The 19,144-nt window shown below is 51.3% G+C and overlaps 2 protein-coding genes across 5 annotated transcripts; both read left to right on the forward strand.

Annotated features, from left to right (window-relative positions):
* Positions 1-19: 19 nt before the first annotated feature.
* Positions 20-4,039, forward strand: MRPL2 (mitochondrial ribosomal protein L2). Its single transcript, XM_079148105.1, has 7 exons — positions 20-201; positions 1,679-1,847; positions 2,585-2,726; positions 2,844-2,959; positions 3,033-3,143; positions 3,403-3,476; positions 3,789-4,039. Exons 1-7 carry the CDS (start codon positions 106-108, stop codon positions 3,999-4,001), a joined length of 921 nt encoding a protein of 306 aa, XP_079004231.1. The 5' UTR covers positions 20-105; the 3' UTR covers positions 4,002-4,039.
* Positions 4,040-4,243: 204 nt separating this feature from the next.
* CUL7 (cullin 7) lies at positions 4,244-18,811 on the forward strand. Of its 4 annotated transcripts, none has more exons than XM_079148084.1 (26): positions 4,245-4,647; positions 5,443-6,123; positions 6,480-6,631; positions 6,767-7,267; positions 7,752-7,890; positions 7,986-8,182; positions 8,464-8,722; positions 9,652-9,889; positions 9,971-10,076; positions 11,333-11,560; positions 11,802-11,892; positions 11,985-12,156; positions 12,305-12,410; positions 12,668-12,763; positions 12,911-13,086; positions 13,380-13,513; positions 13,787-13,969; positions 14,162-14,268; positions 14,346-14,528; positions 15,830-15,990; positions 16,159-16,375; positions 16,478-16,742; positions 17,509-17,654; positions 17,778-17,904; positions 17,983-18,188; positions 18,412-18,811. In XM_079148084.1, exons 2-26 carry the CDS (start codon positions 5,451-5,453, stop codon positions 18,733-18,735), a joined length of 5,187 nt encoding a protein of 1,728 aa, XP_079004210.1. In that variant the 5' UTR covers positions 4,245-4,647; positions 5,443-5,450; the 3' UTR covers positions 18,736-18,811. The 4 variants fall into 4 exon arrangements, with proteins under 4 accessions (XP_079004208.1, XP_079004209.1, XP_079004210.1 ...); XM_079148085.1 differs by having other exon boundaries at positions 5,443-6,027; XM_079148082.1 differs by having other exon boundaries at positions 4,244-4,647; positions 16,159-16,742.
* The last annotated feature ends 333 nt before the right edge of the window (positions 18,812-19,144 follow it).

Genomic DNA, 19,144 nt, shown 5'->3' on the forward strand with positions numbered 1-19,144 from the left:
ACTGGAAAGCGACGGCGCGGGGAGCAGAGCGTCATCTGGCTGCGCCTAGTAGCCTGGCTAAAGGTAAAGATAGTGTGCTGAACCCAAGGGATCCGGGCCACCCCCATGACCCTGTGTGCATTGACCCGTGCTCTGGGCTCTTTGAGTCTGGCGCCTCCGGCCATTAGAGCACCCGGCCCGAGTCTGCTTCCTGCAGCGCAGGTAATCCGCCTTACCCGGGAAGGAGGCTGTTTCAGTTTGGGCCACGGGAGAGAGGGCTGCTAGGGATGAGAGGCAGAGGATGCGAACGAGTCTGGTCAAGAGTAAAGCAGGCCCGTGATCTTGGATAAGTCACTTTCAGCCTCAGCTCTCTCCTTTATAAATATTGCTACACCATAAGGCGAGATTCTTCAGAGGAGATACTGGGCGCATGCTCTTCTGCAGATCACCAGTTGTACAGATTTCAGTAATAACTATTTATTGAGTGTCTACGATAAGCGAGGCTTAAGTAGTAGACGTTTCCAATAAATTCTTTTCAGCCACTCTGTAAAGTGGTCATTTCCGTTTTACAGATGAGAAAGCTGACAAGCAGTCCAAAGTCACATACCAACTATTGAAGCTAGTCAGTCTGGATTCAGAAGCTTCGTTTTTGTTTTGTTCTGTTTTGCTTTTTTGTTTTTGTGCTGAGTATTCAACCGTGGGCTATGCACATGTTAGACGTCCTACACTCAGTTTTATTATTATAATTGTTAGTATTATTTTGGTATTGGGGATTGAACCCAGGGATGCTTTACCTCTGGTTTACATCCCCAGTTATTTTTATTTTTTGAGATAGGGTGTAAGTTGTTGCAGATGACCTCAAACTTGTAGTCGTCCTGCCTCAACCTTCTAAGTAGGTAGGATTACAAGCATGTGCCACCACACAGGCTAAGCCTGTGCTCTTTTCTTTTTTTTTTTTTGGGTGCTGGGGATCGAACCCAGGGCCTTGTGCTTGCAAGGCAAGCACTCTACCAACTGAGCTGTCTCCCCAACCCCTAGCCTGTGCTCTTAATCATTATACCTACAAGAATGAGTTATTGCTGAGATTAGAGAATGCTGGGCAAGATACCAAGAATACCAGCCTCAGGAGAAGGTATCCTGAGGTCCCTAGTGGGCAACTGATAAGTCACAGAAAAGGGAAATTGTCAGTTTTATACTTGTGGTGCTCTCAGGCTGAAGTTCAAAACCAAATCAGCCTACTTTGAAATACTGGGAATACAGTGAGGAACTAGAGAGAAATGATCCTTTACCTCCATTCCTATGTGGGAAACTCCCAGAAATATAAGACTGAGGGCAAAAAGCATTGGTGCTGATGGTGGTATATGGATATGTGGAAGTTACCAGCTCTGGAGAAAGGAGTTGTTTAGGGAAGGAAAAGCTTCTTGGAGACAGAGATTTTGAGCCAGATTTGAAAGGAGATGACCAAGGGGAGAATATTCCATTGAAGAAATACTTTAGAGGTGAGAGAATCAAATGAGAGGTAATCAACACATACACACCTGGGTAAACATTCTGCACTGGTGTTTGTGCAAGCAGTAAAGGGTGGAGGTTTTGGACAGCTAGTGAAGAATGCTTCCAGGAGAAATTGGACTATGAACTAAAATCAGTCTGAGCCCTCTTCAGTTAGTTTTCAAGTGAAGAGATTTCTTTTTATCTCTAGGTGGTGAGCAATGCCTTCCTCCAACCGCCCTCCACCTTGCTGTTGCTCCCCTGCCGCCCAATACTTACTTCTGTGGCCCTTCATGCCAAGTTTGTGTCCTGGAAGAGTTGTACAAAGTACACCATTGTACCCTTGAAGAAGAGGAAATCAGGGGGTCGAGACCACACAGGTGGGGACAAGGGCAAGGGGGCTTATGCTAGGACTCTTGACCTGTATAATAACACACTTACACCTTGTAAAGTGTAGAGGAATGTAATTCAACAGTATGTATTGAGAGGCTCCTTCAGCATGTATTGGAGCCAGAGAGTAGAACACAAAACAACACAACAGATAACTGGCCACACACAGGAAGTGCCGTGACATTCTTCTTCCTATTCTTCCAACATTTTTAACAGTTGAAATTATATGAATACAATTTATATGTCTTAGTAAACTTTCTGAACTCAATGCTTTGAAATAAATTTTCTGGAACTATTATCCAAGTTCAGTAATCATATAATTACATTTTTACCAAACTCCATGTAGGTGTTGCCCCAACCGCCTTACCCCAGTGAGCTGTACAATTTTTTATCATTCTCTATCTTCTTTTTCTCTGCTCCCTGTCCCCGTTTTTGTGGCATTGGGGATTAAACCCAGGGGCACTCTACCAGTGAGATACATCCCTAAACCTTTTTATTTTGAGACAGGGTCTTGCAGAGTTGCCTAGGCTAACCTTGAACTTTGAATCCTCCTGCTCAGTACCTGGGATTACAGGCATGTACCACTGCGCCCAGACTTATCATTTCCTTTTTGTGTCATAATGTTAGGAAGCACTGCTCTCTGGACCAGGACAGGCCTGTTGTCAATGCTAGGTAGAAGCTGAACTAATTTGATCTGGACCCCATTCCCAAACTGTCTTGACCACAGGCCGCATCAGAGTACATGGTATTGGTGGGGGCCACAAGCAACTCTATCGAATGATTGACTTTCTGCGGTTCCGGCCGGAGCAGGAGACTAAGCCAGAACCCTTTGAGGAGAAGGTTATCAGAGTCCGCTATGATCCTTGTAGGCAAGTTTGGGATGTGGGACAGTGATGGTGTGGTCTGAATGACTGCTGTGAAGTTTGTTATCAGATGATATCAGTCTTCCTTGATGATCTTTCTCCCTTGTCCATCATCCTGAACAGGTCAGCAGACATAGCTCTAGTTGCTGGGGGCAATCGGAAACGCTGGATCATTGCCACAGAAAACATGCAGGCGGGAGATGTAATCCTGAACTCTAACCACATAGGCCGAATGGCAGGTGAGAGATGGCCACCAGATATATGGACTGGAAGCTGCAAACGTTCTAGAGCTGATAAAATTCTGTCTTTTAGTTGCTGCTCGGGAAGGGGATGCACATCCTCTTGGGGCCCTGCCTGTGGGGACTCTCATTAACAACGTGGAAAGTGAGCCAGGTCGCGGGGCTCAGTATATCCGAGCTGCAGGTATGGGAAAAGGAACTACCTGGATCTCACAATTTGAAAGACCAAGGGACATTTGTGTCGCAATTCTCTGAACCCATGGGCCCACATCTGGTCCATTGGCAGAAGAACATGTGCTTGTGTTTCGATATAAAACACAGCATGCATCCTTCTTTGTTTTGTCTGTTCCTAAAAGGCAAGGCAAGGGTAGCATATGGGATATGACCCTTGGGTACTCCCCCACCTTTGTGGAGGGTGGCAAAGCTGCTTCTCCCTTCCCTAGGGACATGTGGTGTGCTGCTGCGGAAGGTGAATGGAACAGCCATTATCCAGTTGCCCTCTAAGAGGCAGATGCAGGTGTGTAGGTACAGGTGGGTGGTATTAGCAAAGGAGGAATTTTTGGAATGTACCTTTTCCTGCCTGGGATTGCTCTCAGATGGTTTATGATGGTAGAAACTTCCTCCACCTGGGTCTGTCCTTTACAACATACCTAAGCATGCTTTGTCAGGTTGGCACCATAATGGAAGAAGAAACATTGTCTTTTCAACTATCCAGTTGCTACTACAGCTCCCTCACCTCCACCCTCCGCATTTAGGTTCCTCAGTGGTTGCTTTCAACATTATCAGGTTTCTTCCCCTCACAGTGATTCTCCTCCATCCGCTTTGTCAGGTACTGGAAACGTGCACAGCAACAGTAGGTCGAGTATCCAATGTTGATCATAACAAACGGGTCATCGGCAAAGCTGGTCGGAACCGCTGGCTGGGCAAGAGGCCTTCTAGCGGGCTGTGGCACCGCAAGGGGGGCTGGGCCGGCCGAAAGATTCGGCCATTGCCCCCCATGAAGAGTTATGTGAAGCTGCCCTCCGCTGCCTCCCAAAGTTGATATCCCTGGACTCTAATAAAATGATCAATTTTTATCTGTTCCTGGGTTTTCTTTTGGGAGGGGGGATACAGATTGGAAATGGGTAAAAGGAGCACACAAGCATATGGGGGGAGGAGAAAGGAAAGGGCAATATGGAGGAGGGGGACACAAATGACCTCCAAGGTCTTTTCCAGTTCTCACTTTGGGAAGTGGGAAGGAACTTCCGGCGGCAGGAGTAAGGACAAAAAGGAAGAGGAAAGGGCGGAGCAAAGAAGGAGGTGCTGCGCGTTGCCGAGGTGGCACCCGCGGCTCCACCCCAGCGCTCCAAAGGCCCCCAGCTTTCCGCTAGGTCCGGCGGAAATGAGCGGTGGCTCTGGGCGGGCCGCAGAGCCCCCTGAGCTGGGTGCACGGCGCCACCAGCAGGGACCAGGCCCCGCCCTGCCCCAGCGGACACCAAGGACAGTGGCACGACCCCGGGGCTCTAGGTTCCGCCGCGCCACGCCCCCTGCCCTTCTGCCTGTCCTGCGGAGGCACGCCCCCTCCTGCCCGGACCCCTTGGGGGGCCCAGGCGGGGCCCTAATCTTCGTCAGTCGCCGCCATCGTCTGTGCCGCGTCCCTCGCTCTGCGGAGGACAGGCCTCGCGCAAGGACCCCGGTGGACTTCTGAGGTGGCCTGAGCCCCGCCGCGGCCCCCTACCCCTACCCTGGACTTTTTCGCGCACCGAGCCTCGTGCTCATTCTATCTCGCTACCCGCTTTACCTTGGCACCTCAGGATTCTTTATTGAGCGTAGACCCCTCTCCCATCCTGTAGCGATATCCCGGCTTCCCCTGAGGGTCTTGGTCTGATCGATCAAGCCTCACGCGCCTCACCCACCGGGTCTCCGATGCACCCTGTCTGGGGCCTTGTGGTTCCCCAGCAGCCTTTCTGTTCCTATTGCTTGGGCTGTAGTGCCCGGGCCCCCGACCCCCTCCCCCCAGCCCGTAGCGCCATGCACTTATACTCCATCACCAGTTCTCTGGGTCTCTATCCTCTGTGACTCAATCCGGTATTTCAGCCCTTAGAAATAGCACCTCTTTTCATACTCGGATTTCCCTCCCCACCCCCCAAACATACTTCTGGCTTCACACATACCCTTCCCATAGCCTTGGGATTCCGCTTGTAACTCTGAGGCTGCCCTGCCCCACATCTCCCTCTCACTGTTGGAGATCAACTCACTCCATGCTGCAGGCCTCTGAGGTCTTCCTTTTGGCCCCCAAATTTTGTTCTTTCAGAACAAATACCCCAGTGTTCCTCCGCCTAGTCCTGGCCCCACCCAGCCTGCAGCGGGCAACTCCTGGGCCCAGCTTTACCCCACCCAGCCCAACAGCTGTTGCCACATTTGTTTCCCCAACTCTTGGGAGGCCTTGATTTTCTGACCTCCCCTCTCACTTCAGCTTGCCTGTTCTTTTTCTTGTGTCCCAGGTGCCAGGATGGTGGGGGAACTCCGCTACAGGGAATTCAGGGTGCCTCTGGGGCCTGGCTTGCATGCCTATCCCGATGAGCTGATCCGCCAGCGGGTGGGCCATGATGGGCACCCTGAGTACCAGATTCGCTGGCTGATTCTCAGGCGCGGAGATGATGGCGATGGGGCCTCTAGCCAAGTGGACTGCAAAGCTGAGCACATCCTGCTATGGATGTCTGATGACGAGATCTATGCCAACTGCCACAAGATGCTGGGCGAGGATGGCCAGGTCATCGGTCCCTCCAGAGAGTCTGCAGAGGCTGGAGCCCTGGACAAAACTGTGCTAGGGGAGATGGAAACTGATGTGAAGTCCCTGATTCAGAGGGCTCTTCGACAGCTGGAGGAGTGTGTGGGCACAATCCCTCCTGCTCCTTTGCTTCACACTGTCCATGTACTCAGTGCCTATGCTAGCATTGAGCCCCTCACTGGGGTCTTCAAAGACCCCAGGGTCCTGGACTTGCTCATGCACATGTTGAGTAGTCCTGATTATCAGATTCGCTGGAGTGCAGGCCGGATGATACAAGCCCTATCCTCCCATGATGCTGGTGAGGGACAGTATGGGGAGGAAGGGAAAGAAGGAGAGGGGCTGGGTCGGCTCAGGGACTCACAGGACACTGTGGCAGGAGCCTCTGACCTCATCAGTACGTAAAAAGATTCTATTGCCCTTCTCATAGAATTTGAAGAAAAGGAGAGGGTGGAGTTGGGAGGGGCAGGGTCACCTTTGCAGAAAGAATAACTGTCCCAGTTCACAAGAACCTCATATTAATTGCCTTTCTATGCAAAGCAAGAGTCTGGATTTTAGACTATTACAGATTGTAGGTGTGGGTGGGGGTATGGGTAAGATAGTAAATTCTGGCTTTTGAAGCAAATCAACAAATCATGTCATTTCCACTGAGTGGTAGCAAAAGGACTTTTATTGAGTGAGTAAAAAGTCTAGGAGAGATGCCCAGGAAGAATGAGGTTAAGGAGCAGTTACTGACTCTGGTGTGGGTTACAGGGACCCGGACCCAGATCCTTCTGTCATTGAGCCAGCAAGAAGCCATTGAGAAACACCTGGATTTTGACAGCCGATGTGCTCTGCTAGCTCTGTTTGCACAGGCCACACTCTCTGAACATCCTATGTCTTTCGAGGGCATTCAGTTGCCACAGGTATCCTGTGGGGGCAAGAGGTGGGGGAGGCTGTGAGCAAGAGCTGAGAACTAGGCCTTTGCACCTGTCAGAGGACTGTGGAAAGAGGAACTAAAACTGACAAGGTGGGTGAAAGCTAAAATTTATATCCCACAGGTCCCAGGAAGGCTGCTCTTCTCCCTGGTGAAGCGGTATTTGCATGTTACCTTTCTCCTGGATCAGCTAAATGACAGTGCTGGGGAACCAGGAGCCCAGAACAACTCTGCCCCTGAGGAATTGAGTGGGGAGAGGGGCCGGCTGGAACTGGAATTCAGCATGGCCATGGGCACCCTGATCTCTGAGCTGGTGCAGGCCATGCGTTGGGACTGGGCCACAAGCAGACCAGGGAGCCTGGTGCGGTCCCCCTGTTCCATCTTCCAGCCTCAGCCAGCAGATGCCAGTCCAGAGCACCTATCCACCCAGGCCCAACGCTCCTTCAGGAGATCAAGGCGGTTTCGCCCTCGATCTGAGTTTGCAAGTGGCAACACCTATGCCTTATATGTGCGGGACATGCTGCAGCCGGGCATGAGAGTGCGAATGCTGGATGATTATGAGGAGATCAGCGTTGGGGATGAAGGCGAGTTCCGGCAGAGCAACAGTGGTGTGCCCCCTGTGCAGGTGAGGGAGGCATTGTGGTAGGACACTGTTCTGAATCTATTATTGGTCAGGCTTAGTTGTGCCTTTATTTGGCCCTTAGCTTGGCAATCCAAGGGGAAAACCCTCAGATCAAGATGGTAAAATGGGGTCATTTGAAGGGCTAAGACTATCTGGGTATCAGAGACTCACACTTAGGAAGAAAATGATATAGTTAGATTTTTCCAAAGATCAGGATCAGGGAGATGGGGTGCTTGAAGCCAGCTGTAAGTACAGCAATATAAGCCATCAAGCGTAGACTGGGAGGACAGACAGAGCTCATTCCAGAAGAGGAATGTATCCTTTGGGTACGTGAACATGTTTTTCATATGCCAGTGTTGGCTATTTGGAGGTATTTCCAAACCTGGCCAGGTGGTCATCCTGGGAGCTATGAGTCCTCATCAGTGGGACATAGCCAGTCTTGGTGAGCCTTCTTCTCCCCTTCCCTCATTTCCCCCCCATCATCCAGGTGCTGTGGGAGTCAACAGGCCGTACCTACTGGGTGCACTGGCACATGCTGGAGATCTTGGGATTTGAGGAAGACATTGAGGACATGGTTGAAGCTGATGAGTACCAGGGGGCAGTGGTCAGTGGAGCCTTGGGTGGAGGTGAGCTCAAAGAGAATGTAGGGGTCACCTCTGAACAGAGGAATGGTGGTCTGACTGGGGCAATGACATGGCTGTCCCATGGCCCATTTCCCCAGCACTGCCCTCCTGGCGCTGGAAGCCTATGACTGAGCTCTATGCTGTGCCTTATGTGCTCCCTGAGGATGAGGATGCCGAGGAGAGTGAACACCTGACCCAGGCTGAGTGGTGGGAACTCCTCTTCTTCATCAAGAAGCTGGATGGACCTGCCTACCAGGAGGTTCTCCAGATCCTGCAGGAGAACCTGGAAGGAGAGGTAGAGACACCAGGGGTTGGTGGGCACTGCTGCAAGGGCTGGACTGTGATGGACATTTGGAAGGCTCCAGATGACAAAAGGAAGTAGATAACAAAAGGGCCATAGGGGAGGGGTCTAGAATGTTCAGAGATGCAGATGTGGGTAAACTGGGAGAAGCCACCTCCAAGTCATGAGAGGTTCAGGGTGGCGAGTACATGGGCAGGGGAGATCTCTGCCTCTACCAGGTTCATCTGGAGCCTCTGCCCTTAGGGCTGTCTTCAGTGAGACCTTCTCCTTGATAGCATATTCTGGATGAGGAGATCCTGGCTGAGCTGGCTGTACCTATCGAATTGGCCCAGGACATGCTGCTGTCTCTGCCCCAGCGACTTGATGACAGTGCCCTCAGGGACTTGCTCAACTGCCGGGTCTACAGGAAGTATGGTCCTGAGGCCCTGGCAGGGCAGCCAGCTTTCCCATCCTTTCTAGAAGCCCAGCAAGATGTGCTCCTGCTGAAAGCCCAGGCCCAGCCTCAGGAGTCAGAAAATGCAGCCAGAGTGGAAGGTGGGTTCCAAATAGACAGCCTAAGCAGGCTTGCCACTTAAGGCAAGAGGGCATTCTTAAGGACTATGCTGCTTATTGTGCACTCTGTCTGGAAGAGATGGCACTTTAACAAGAATTCAGAACTCAAAGATAAGCAACAAGTGGAGAAGCAGACCCTGTACTTCCCTTAAAGAATACAGAAGGAGTGGGCTGCAGTTATGGCTCAGTGGTAGAGTACTTGCCTAGCATGTGTGGGGCACTGGGTTCATCCTCATCATCACATATAAAAAATAAAATAAAGGTATTGTGTCCATCTACAACTAAAAAATATTTTGAAGAAAGAAGGGAAGCCAAGTGTGGTGGTGCATACTGATAGTCCCTGCTACTTGGGGACTGAGGTGAGAAGATCATTTGAGTCCAGGAGTTCAAGTCTGGCCTAGGCAAGATAGCCATATCTCAAAAAACAAAAAGAAAAATGGAAGATGTAAAGTTAGAACATTGCAAGAGGTTTTTGAAGCCTAAAAAAGCCCTGATTAGTATGGTGGTACATGCCTATAATCCAGTGACTTGAGAGGCTGCGGAAGGAGGATGGCAAATTTGAGGCCAGATGGGCAATTTAATGAGACCCTGCTTCAAAATAAAAAATACTAAAAAAGGACTGTGGTTGTAGCTCAGTGGTAGAGTGCTCCTGTTCAAAAAAGAGAGAGATTATGAAATCTCCAAAACTAATTTATAGGAAGGAAAAAAATTTCAGGCTTGGTGTGTGGCTCAGTGGTAGAGTGTGTATTCTTGATATACACTGTGCCCTGGGTTCTATTACTAGCACAAAAAGGAAAAAATCAAAATCATTTTTAGGAGACATTAGCGAAAAAGATCTGTCCTTTTCTGTCCTTTCTGAGCCTCTGTATCACTAACAGTGGCAAATTTTTGTGACACACCTCTTCTTGTAGCGAAGGAACCCCCACCTCAGAGCCCCAGTGCTGCCCTGCAGCATCTGGTGGAGGGTTTGGGCCCAGCTGGGAAACTCCTTGTGGATCTGGAACAAGCCCTGAGCTCTGAAGGACCCCGGGACAGTGAGGTCAAGCCATGCCTGCTGCAGCTCCAGCGGCAGCCCCAGCCTTTCCTTGCACTGATGCAGAGCCTGGATACTCCAGCTACCAACAGGGCCCTGCATCTGACTGTGCTGAGGTGAGGGACTGGTGTGGTGCCGGCACGGGCAAGGGGGCCTCAGGCCAGCTGTACATCTCTGCCTTCCACCCCTGCTTCCAGAATCCTGAAGCAGCTGGTGGACTTCCCTGAGGCACTGCTGCTTCCCTGGCACGAGGCTATGGATGCCTGCATGACCTGCCTACGGTCCCCCAACACTGATCGAGAGGTACCCCTACCCTGCTCCAGGGAGATGCTGGGAGGGAGAGGACACAAGGCAGCCACTGGTGAGGCAAACTCTCTTGGCAAGGAAATGATAGAGCCTCTGTGCTCTGGTTGAAGTTTTGCTTTTAAAATGGAATTTTAGGGCTGGGGAGATAGCTCAATCAATAGAGTGCTTGCCTTGCAAGTACAAGGCCCTGGGTTTGATCCCCAGCACCACAAAAAAAATAAAATTGAATTTTAGCTGGGCACAGTGGCTCAAGCCTGTAATCCCAGCAACTCAGGACACTGAGGTAGGAGGGTGGCAAGTTCAATGCCAGCCTCAGCAACTTAGTGAGATTGTCTCAGAATAAAACATAAAAATGGGCTGGGGGTATAGCTCAGTGGTAAAGCATCCCTGGGTTGAATCCCCAGCACCTGAAGAAAAAAGTTTTAAAATTTTATTTTATTTTTTTAAAATAGGTAATACATTCAAATAGTTCACAAATCAAAATGATATAACAAGGTATACACTGAGAATTCTTGCTTCCACTTGAATTTCTGTCACTCAGTGCTCCCCCCACTGTGTTAATTTTATTGGTAATCACTTGTATTAATTTTATGTATCCTTCCTGTGTTTCTTACGCAAATATAAACAAATATTTGTTCCCTTTTTTGGCTGGTTCTGTGGGGGGGGGAGGGGTGTAGGAGGCAGCGGGGAACATCACGTTACAGGTGTCTCCTGCAAGAGCTACAGAGAGGTCCTGGGCACAGAAGGCTTCAGAAGGGATCAGAATGGCTTTGGTGGTAGTGGGTGTCTGCCGCCCACTTTTGGCTGTTCCTCATGTTTGGTTTCTGAGAGGGTGCCACTGAGGGAATACACACAAATCTAGTCCCTCTTGAGTCCCACTGAGCCCTCCCACATTTTCTGAACTTTTGGGGCCTGAACATTTCAGAACACAGACCTACAGCTGGTTCTCAGGATAGCGGGGCCTGAATGGGAGAATCTAGGATTTCTCTCTCTACCTGTTGTCAACATAGTAGCCTAGAACCCCAGGCTGGCAAGATGTCCCTTGGCTCTTTCCCTTTTGGCTTGCTTTTGATTCTCTAGCTCCATCTAGCTCTGTGTCTCTCCCATCCCTGTCTTTTTACTTCCTCACTCTGTCTCGTTCACTGCAGCACCCCCAGCACTCAATTACATAATGGGTTTGTACCACTGTGGGTGCCCTTGTGGCTTGTGCCCTGTCTCCTGGATTTACTACCCCCTCAATATCCCCATCCCAGGTGCTCCAGGATCTGATCATCTTCTTGCACCGGCTGACCTCAGCAAGCAGGGACTATGCTGTGGTGCTGAATCAGCTGGGAGCCCGGGATGCCATCTCCAAGGCCCTGGAAAAGCACCTGGGAAAGTTGGAGCTAGCTCAGGAGCTGCGGGATATGGTTTTCAAGTGTGAAAAGCATGCCCATCTCTACCGGAAGCTCACCACTAACATCCTAGGTGGCTGCATCCAGGTCAGGAGGAAGGGCAGGGCAAATCTTGTGGGTTCAGAGCTGCCTAAGAATATGGCACCAAACAATGGTTGGGAAGGGTCTGTGTTCCTGAAACTGGGAATAGCAGGTGATTCAAGTGAGCCTGGGGGCATTCGTTCCCTGCCCTCTCTTCCCACCACTGCTTAGTCTTTCCTCCATTCATGTTTCTGTGTGTCTTTCCATGTTCCTCCCATACCTCTTCTCTCTGATGTTCTGGCTGCAGATGGTGCTGGGCCAAATCGAAGACCACAGACGAACCCACCGGCCCATCAACATCCCTTTCTTTGATGTGTTCCTCAGATACCTGTGCCAGGGTTCGTGCCTGTCCCCTAGTTGCTCAGCATCCCCACACCTACACCATTTCCCCTCTATACTTGCCAGACTGTGACCTCCACTTCTTCCCCAGGCTCCAGTGTGGAAGTGAAGGAGGACAAGTGCTGGGAGAAGGTGGAGGTGTCCTCCAATCCGCATCGTGCTAGCAAGCTGACAGATCGCAACCCCAAGACCTACTGGGAGTCCAATGGCAGTGCAGGCTCCCACTACATCACTTTGCACATGCGTCAAGGTGTCCTCATCAGGTAATATGCTCCAATGCATTTGCTCAGCCACACACCTGTGCTTTCTTGTGACTTCCCTGTGTTGGGGGACACACTATCCTTCAAATTTGGTGAGTCCTCTGAGCATGAGAGGTTCCAATTCCCTTTGGTTCTTCCTTCCCACTCCTAGGCAGCTGACTCTGCTGGTGGCTGGTGAAGACTCGAGCTACATGCCAGCCCGGCTGGTGGTGTGCGGAGGCGACAGCACCAGTTCTCTTAACACAGAACTCAACTCGGTGGGCATCCTATCCTGCCCTAAACTCCTAACTTCCTGTTTTGAGCCCCACAGAAAGCAGAGTCCTTTATCCCTGTGCCTCTGTGATGGCATCAGGTCCCAAGCAGTGGGGGTGGCTTTAGGGTCCCTTTTTTAGAAGCCCTATATCCCAGGGCTGTAGAAGAGAGGGACACAGCAAGGGAATTGGAGCTGACATGTGTGCTCTGAATACTTTCATCCACATATGCAGAGGTGACAGGCCTCTCTGCCCCTTGACAGGTGAATGTGATGCCCTGTGCCAGCCGGGTGACTCTGTTGGAGAACCTGACCCGCTTCTGGCCCATCATCCAGATCCGTATAAAGCGCTGTCAGCAGGTGTGACTGGGGGTGTGGGGTTCTGCACTTTGTGGATCTTGAGCCTGGTCTCAGGCAGCTCCGGGGGTGAGGATTGAGGGCATAGCCAACCCTAGCCCAACCCAAGGAGGGTACGGGCAAATGGAAACAGTCCTGCGTGTGTTATAGGGTGGCATCGACACACGCATTCGGGGGCTGGAGGTCCTGGGCCCCAAGCCTATTTTCTGGCCAGTGTTCCGGGAGCAGCTGTGTCGTCACACACGCCTCTTCTACATGGTTCGGGCACAGGCCTGGAGTCAGGACATAGCAGAGGACCGCAGGAGCCTTCTACATCTGAGTTCTAGGTGTGTGAGAGTGTGGCTGTACCTGTCTGTGTGGGAGGTCAGATTATCCCTAATGGCTAACAGGCTGGGTTCTAGGGAGGCCATGAGCTAAGGCTTCAATACAGTTGGGAAGGGGAAAAAAGAATAAAGCAATTTCTCCTGTATGCTGGGGATGGGATGTACCAGCTAGCCCAGGGAACTTATAAAATACCAAGAGAGGCTCTGGCCCCGGTGCTGAGGGTGAGCTGGCTGGGCAGACACTGGGCAACTTAAGCTTTAAACCCGACACCTTTCTTCTCCATCCTCCTCCCCAGACTGAATGGAGCTCTGCGCCAGGAGCAGAATTTTGCTGATCACTTCCTCCCTGATGATGAGGCCGCCCAAGCACTGGGCAAGACCTGCTGGGAGGCCCTGGTCAGCCCCCTAGTGCAGAACATCACCTCGCCTGGTAACCATTCTGACATCTGGCCCTACCAATTAGCTCCTTCTTGCTTTAACCTAAAATACCTAGGATATGCTCTTGGTCTTTGGTGTGTTTGTCACCCTAGTCCTCTCCTCCCCACCAGGGTCTGCCCAAGTGCCAACCAACACTGTAAGGTCAGGAGAAGCCTGCTACCCTTCTCCCACGTGTCATTCAGTCTCATTGCTTTTTCATGACACTCTCGACTCCCCAAAGACATGCCAACATGCCATGCGTTGGCTTGTTTTTCTCACCCTCCAGATGAGGATGGCATTAGCCCCTTGGGCTGGCTGTTGAATCAGTACCTGGAGTGTCGGGAGGCTGCTCATAATCCCCAGAGCCGTGCAGCAGCGTTCTCCTCACGTGTGCGTCGCCTTACCCACCTGCTAGTGCATGTGGAGCCTTGTGAGACAGCCCTGCCGGTGGTGGCCACCCCTCGGCCCAGTGAGTACTGGGGATTCCAGTAGCAAGTCTAGTTAGGGTCATTTTCCGAGTCCCCACTCACATGCGAGACATGTCACCCCTTCCAAGGAACGTCACTTTGGAGACAGCAGCATGTCAGAAAAGGCCTCAGGAATTGACCTTGGGGTCCTGAGGGGCCGCCCCCTCCTTGCCTCTGCCACTTTGTCTTCACAGAGGGCAGAAACAGAAGCCATGACTGGAGCTCCTTGGCCACCAGGGGCCTTCCAAGCAGCATCATGAGAAACCTGACCCGCTGTTGGCAGGCTGTGGTGGAGGAGCAGGTAGGCAGGTGCAGGCATGCGTGGGGGGACACTGAAGGTGGCACAATGGGTGCTTTTCCATGTTCCTGTCCTTCCAGGTGAACAACTTTCTGACCTCATACTGGCGGGATGATGACTTTGTGCCACGCTATTGCGAACACTTTTATAACCTGCAGAAGTCGAGCTCTGAGCTGTTTGGGCCACGGGCAGCCTTCTTGCTGGCGCTGCAGAATGGCTGTGCGGGTGCCTTGCTCAGGCTCCCTTTTCTCAGAGCTGCCCATGTAAGCCACCCTCCCACCCCTCACCAGGCCTCTCCCCTCAGACTCTCCCTTCCCTGCCTTCCCTAAGTGGCCCACCCTCCATTTCCATTCTGTGTGGAATATATATTTGTGTGTAGCCATGTTTGGTGGCTTTTTTGGGGGCAGGTGTGCTAGGAATTGTATTAGGAGTCTTTACTACTGAGCTATATCCCCAGTCCTTTTTATTATTTTTATTTTACTTTATTTTTTGGTGGTGCAGGGGATTGAACCCAGGGCCTCGTGCTTGCAAGGCGAGCACTCTACCAACTGAGCTATATCTGCAGCCCTTTATTTTTTATTTTGAGACAGAGTCACACAAAATTGCCCAAACGGGCATCAACTTTTTGTTCTCCTATCACAGTCTCCCCAGTTGCTGGGATTACAGACATGAGCCACTGGGCAAGGCACATTAGAAGTTTTTTCCAGTGTTGCTGCCCGTCCTCATGTTTTGTTTGTGCGTTAATACCACCTAATGGATACACTGTCGTTTACCTCACCATTCTCGTTCTATTTAAAAGCACTGGGTGTCAAGCAGTGTGACAAGAGCTAAAGGTAGAATGGTGAGCAAGACAAAGGTCTTCATTTAAGGAACATGCACGGCAAATGTTGAGCAAATCGTGAACCTGACAAGTGCCCTGGGAAGCAAGGTACAGCGCAGCAGGGTATTGGAGCTGTGCCTACTTACATTGCTTCTGGTTCTGTTTTATCACTATTACCACAGTAAACTGTCTTTGTCGATGTAACTGATTTCCTCATTTAAAATTACTGTTAGTTGAGCTGGGCATGATGGCACATGAATCCCAGCTACTTGGGAGGCTGAAAGGCAGGAGGATCACAAGCTGCCTATCTTAAAATTTTTTTAAAAAAGGGCTGGGGATGTAGCTCAGTGGTAGAGTGCTCCTGTGTTCAATACCCAGTACCACAAAAATAAATAAATAAATGAAATTACTGTTATCTAATTTTTAGACATGATGTGAAGAAAAATACTTTTCAGAATTGTTATTATTGCTTATTTACTCAGTTAATGATTTTATAAAAGTTTTATGAAAGTGTTGACCAGGCTGGTGCTGTAGCTCAGTGGTTGAGCATGTGCTTGAGCATGTATGTGCTTAGCATGTACGAAACCCTGGATTACATTCCCAGCAACAACAAAGAAATAGGGGATGACGAATGGATGAGGATGCCAGCCATTCATATCTCCTTTCTCAGACCTTCTCCCTGCTTCTGCTCATCTGCTCCCCTAGCTTGCTCACTCATGGTTTTCCTTGTTTCCCAACACCTAGGTGAGTGAGCAGTTTGCCCGGCACATTGATCAGCGGATCCAGGGCAGCAGGATTGGTGGAGCCCGGGGGATGGAGATGCTAGCACAACTGCAGCGATGCCTGGAAACAGTCCTAAATTTCTCTGGCCTTGAGATAGCTACCACCTTTGAGCATTACTATCAGTGAGTGTGGACCTATGGAGTGGGAGATGGAGGGAGGAAGGATGGTGGATCAGGGCTAGCTCACAGAACCTGGGAGTCTAGAATATAGTCAGGCTCGAACCCTGGAGTGGGAGGCTGGTCCATGCTGGCACCCCCACTGAGATCTGGCCTGGGCTATATGTGCCACAGGCAGTACATGGCGGACCGTCTACTGGGCGTGGGCTCAAGCTGGCTAGAGGGGGCTGTGCTGGAGCAGATTGGTCCCTGCTTCCCCAACCGCCTCCCTCAGCAGATGTTGCGGAGCCTGAGCACCTCAGAGGAGTTGCAGCGCCAGTTCCATGTCTACCAGCTCCAGCAGCTCGATCAGGAACTCCTAAAGCTGGAGGACACAGAGAAAAAAATACAGGTAGGTATCAGAGAAGGAATGAGCAAGTGGGAGGGTAGGAAGGGAGAACATGGAGCAGGACAGAAGAGGCCCTCATCATTTGGAAATCCTGTGCCCCTCCAGGTAGGCCATGAGGCCAGTGGCAAGGAACACGAGAGTGGAAAGGAAGAGGATGCTGGGGAAGCAGTGGCTGCAGATATGGTGGAGGGGGAGGAAGAGGAGAATGAGGACCTCTACTATGAAGGAGTAATGCCAGAAGTATCTGTGCTTGTCCTGTCCCCCCGCTGCTGGCCTGTTGCCTCCATCTGCCATATGCTGAATCCTGAAACCTGCCTGCCCTCCTACCTGAGGGGCACTTTGAACCGATACTCCAACTTCTACAGCAAGAGTGAGGAGCCAGGCAGAGGGACTGGGGACTGGAGAGAGGACAGGCTACTGGGGAAGGGCCTGGGTTTGAGGTAGAACCTGGGATCGGGAGCCTTAGTGGGTAAAAACATGGTCTTTAGGGGATAAGACTCTCAGGCAACAGGAGAAGGGAGGTAGATCTGCAAAGAGAGGGTAGAAGCTTCAGTTTTGTGTGGGGTAGGATGCTGTCTGATTCCAGATCCCAAGAATCTGAGGGTAGTGGGGAGGATAAGGGGAGGCGGCTCCTGAGTAAGGCCACCAGAAAGGGCTTTCCCTTGGAGTAGGTATGTGACACCTTCCTGGCCAGTCACTTGTCCCAAACCACTAACTTCCCATTGAGGGCTAATCCCTGGGCTGGGCAGCAACCAAGGAGGGAAAGAGACTGAGTCTGCCTCAGGGAGCACCCAGACTAGAGGGGGAGACAAGTTCCTCTCTTGCAATATTCCAGTTTGATAAGAGCCTCAGTCTTTCCTCACTTTGTCATTTTGTCTCAAAAACAAACAAAAAAACAACACAGAACTAGACCCAGACTGGCTCCCAGATACCCAAGACTCACCAGAGGGGTAGACCAGAGAAGGTTGAGATCTGGAATTTCAGATGGGGACCCACTGTTATCTATTAATGCTGAGGCCACATGCTCTGCAGAGATCAGCAGAAAGAAAACTTGGCCAATAGTGCACATTTCCTGTAACTCCATTCCTTCTTTTTCCCTCCTCTTCGTGTCCCTCCCTTACCTGGCACTTCTCCAGGTCAGAGACACCCTGCCTTAGAGCGAGGCCCACAGAGGCAACTACAGTGGACATGGCTGGGCCGGGCTGAGGTGCAGTTTGGGGACCAGACCCTTCATGTGTCCACTGTGCAAATGTGGCTGCTGCTGAATCTCAACAATCTGAAGGTGGCCCTGCCCCTCTGCCCCTCTGCCTTTTCCCACTTCGTCCTTCACTTTTCTGAACTCTTCTTTCATCCTCTTTCCTCTACTCTGGGGAGGCCCTTAATGCTTTGTGCCTCTTATCTTAAGGCCGTGTCTGTGGAGAGCCTGCTGGCACCCTCGGGGCTCCCTCTGGATATGCTGAATCAGGCAATTGGGCCGCTCACTTCTTCAAGAGGGCCCTTGGACCTTCAGGAGCAGAAGGATGTACCAGGAGGTACGCACTCAGGGCCAGAGGGCCTCTGTTCTGAGTTAGAGTCAGGCTCCCCCATCGAGTGACCAGCATTTATTTCAGGGGTGCTCAAGATTCGAGATGACAGTGAGGAACCCAGGCCAAGGAGGGGCAATGTGTGGCTCATCCCACCTCAGACGTACCTGAAAGCTGAAGATGAAGAAGGCCGGAACTTGGAGAAGAGACGGAACCTTCTTAACTGCCTTGTTGTTCGAATCCTCAAGGCCCATGGGGACGAAGGGCTGCACATTGACCAGCTTGTTTGTCTGGTAGGCAGCGGAGGTCATAGAGGGGTGGGTTTGGGGTGAGGGCAGCCTACAGGGGTGGTAGGTCCATGTTTGAAGCAGCTTGTGCACCATGCAGGTACAGCCTGAAGATATGTAAGGAACAAGGATGGGCTACACCTAATGTGCTCAGGCCTTCCTGTCTTACCACATGACTGGTATGGAAGGTGGTATCTCTGACCTGTTTCCCTCTGGTCTCCCATACCAGGTGCTGGAGGCTTGGCAGAAGGGCCCATGTCCTCCCAGGGGTTTGGTCAGCAGCCTTGGTAAAGGGGCTGCCTGTAGCAGCACTGATGTCCTCTCCTGCATCCTGCACCTCTTGGGCAAGGGCACACTGAGACGCCATGATGACCGGCCCCAAATGCTGTCCTATGCAGTCCCTGTGACTGTGATGGAGCCCCACACAGAGTCCCTGAACCCAGGTTCCTCAGGCCCCAACCCACCACTCACCTTCCACACCCTGCAGATTCGCTCCCGTGGTGTGCCCTATGCCTCCTGCACTGGCACCCAGAGCTTCTCTACTTTCCGGTAGCCCTACAGATGGTCCAGAATAGGTGAGGCTTTCTGGGGCTTTCTACAGAAATAAAACATGGAGTTTGATTATGTGATCTGTTGTTTGGTGACTTCTAAAGCTGAGAGGGGGAGGGGGCTTTCCTGGATGACTGGGAGAGGGAGCCCTCTGGCACTGAGGTTATCTCCTGCCTTGCCAGGAGTCTTGTTTGTCAAGATGAAGAAGGTGGAATGGGGATCCAGGGAGAGGCAGTCAGATATGTCTTCACAGCCTGCTCCAGCCAGTGTTAAGTGGACCAGGATGGATCTCAGCTCCTTCTAAGGGTGTGTGCACAGGCTGGCGACCCAAGCCCACCTCGGCCACTAGCCAGATGCTTTGTAACTTGGATGGCTATCAAGCATGGTTTCGTTTTCCTTGTTGCTAAGGGGCT

This window comes from Sciurus vulgaris (genome assembly GCF_902686455.1).
Source record: "Sciurus vulgaris genome assembly, chromosome: 7".
Classification (NCBI taxonomy): domain Eukaryota; kingdom Metazoa; phylum Chordata; class Mammalia; order Rodentia; family Sciuridae; genus Sciurus; species Sciurus vulgaris.

Coding starts and splice junctions, on each gene's coding strand:
- MRPL2 (XM_079148105.1), top strand. CDS start 106: ATGACCCTGTGTGCATTGACCCGTGCTCTGGGCTCTTTGAGTCTGGCG. Junction 202..1,678: donor GTCTGCTTCCTGCAGCGCAG/GTAATCCGCCTT, acceptor TTTTATCTCTAG/GTGGTGAGCAATGCCTTCCT. Junction 1,848..2,584: donor AGGGGGTCGAGACCACACAG/GTGGGGACAAGG, acceptor TCTTGACCACAG/GCCGCATCAGAGTACATGGT.
- CUL7 (XM_079148082.1), top strand. CDS start 5,451: ATGGTGGGGGAACTCCGCTACAGGGAATTCAGGGTGCCTCTGGGGCCT. Junction 12,157..12,304: donor CGTCAAGGTGTCCTCATCAG/GTAATATGCTCC, acceptor TCCCACTCCTAG/GCAGCTGACTCTGCTGGTGG. Junction 14,529..15,829: donor CTTTTCTCAGAGCTGCCCAT/GTAAGCCACCCT, acceptor CCCAACACCTAG/GTGAGTGAGCAGTTTGCCCG.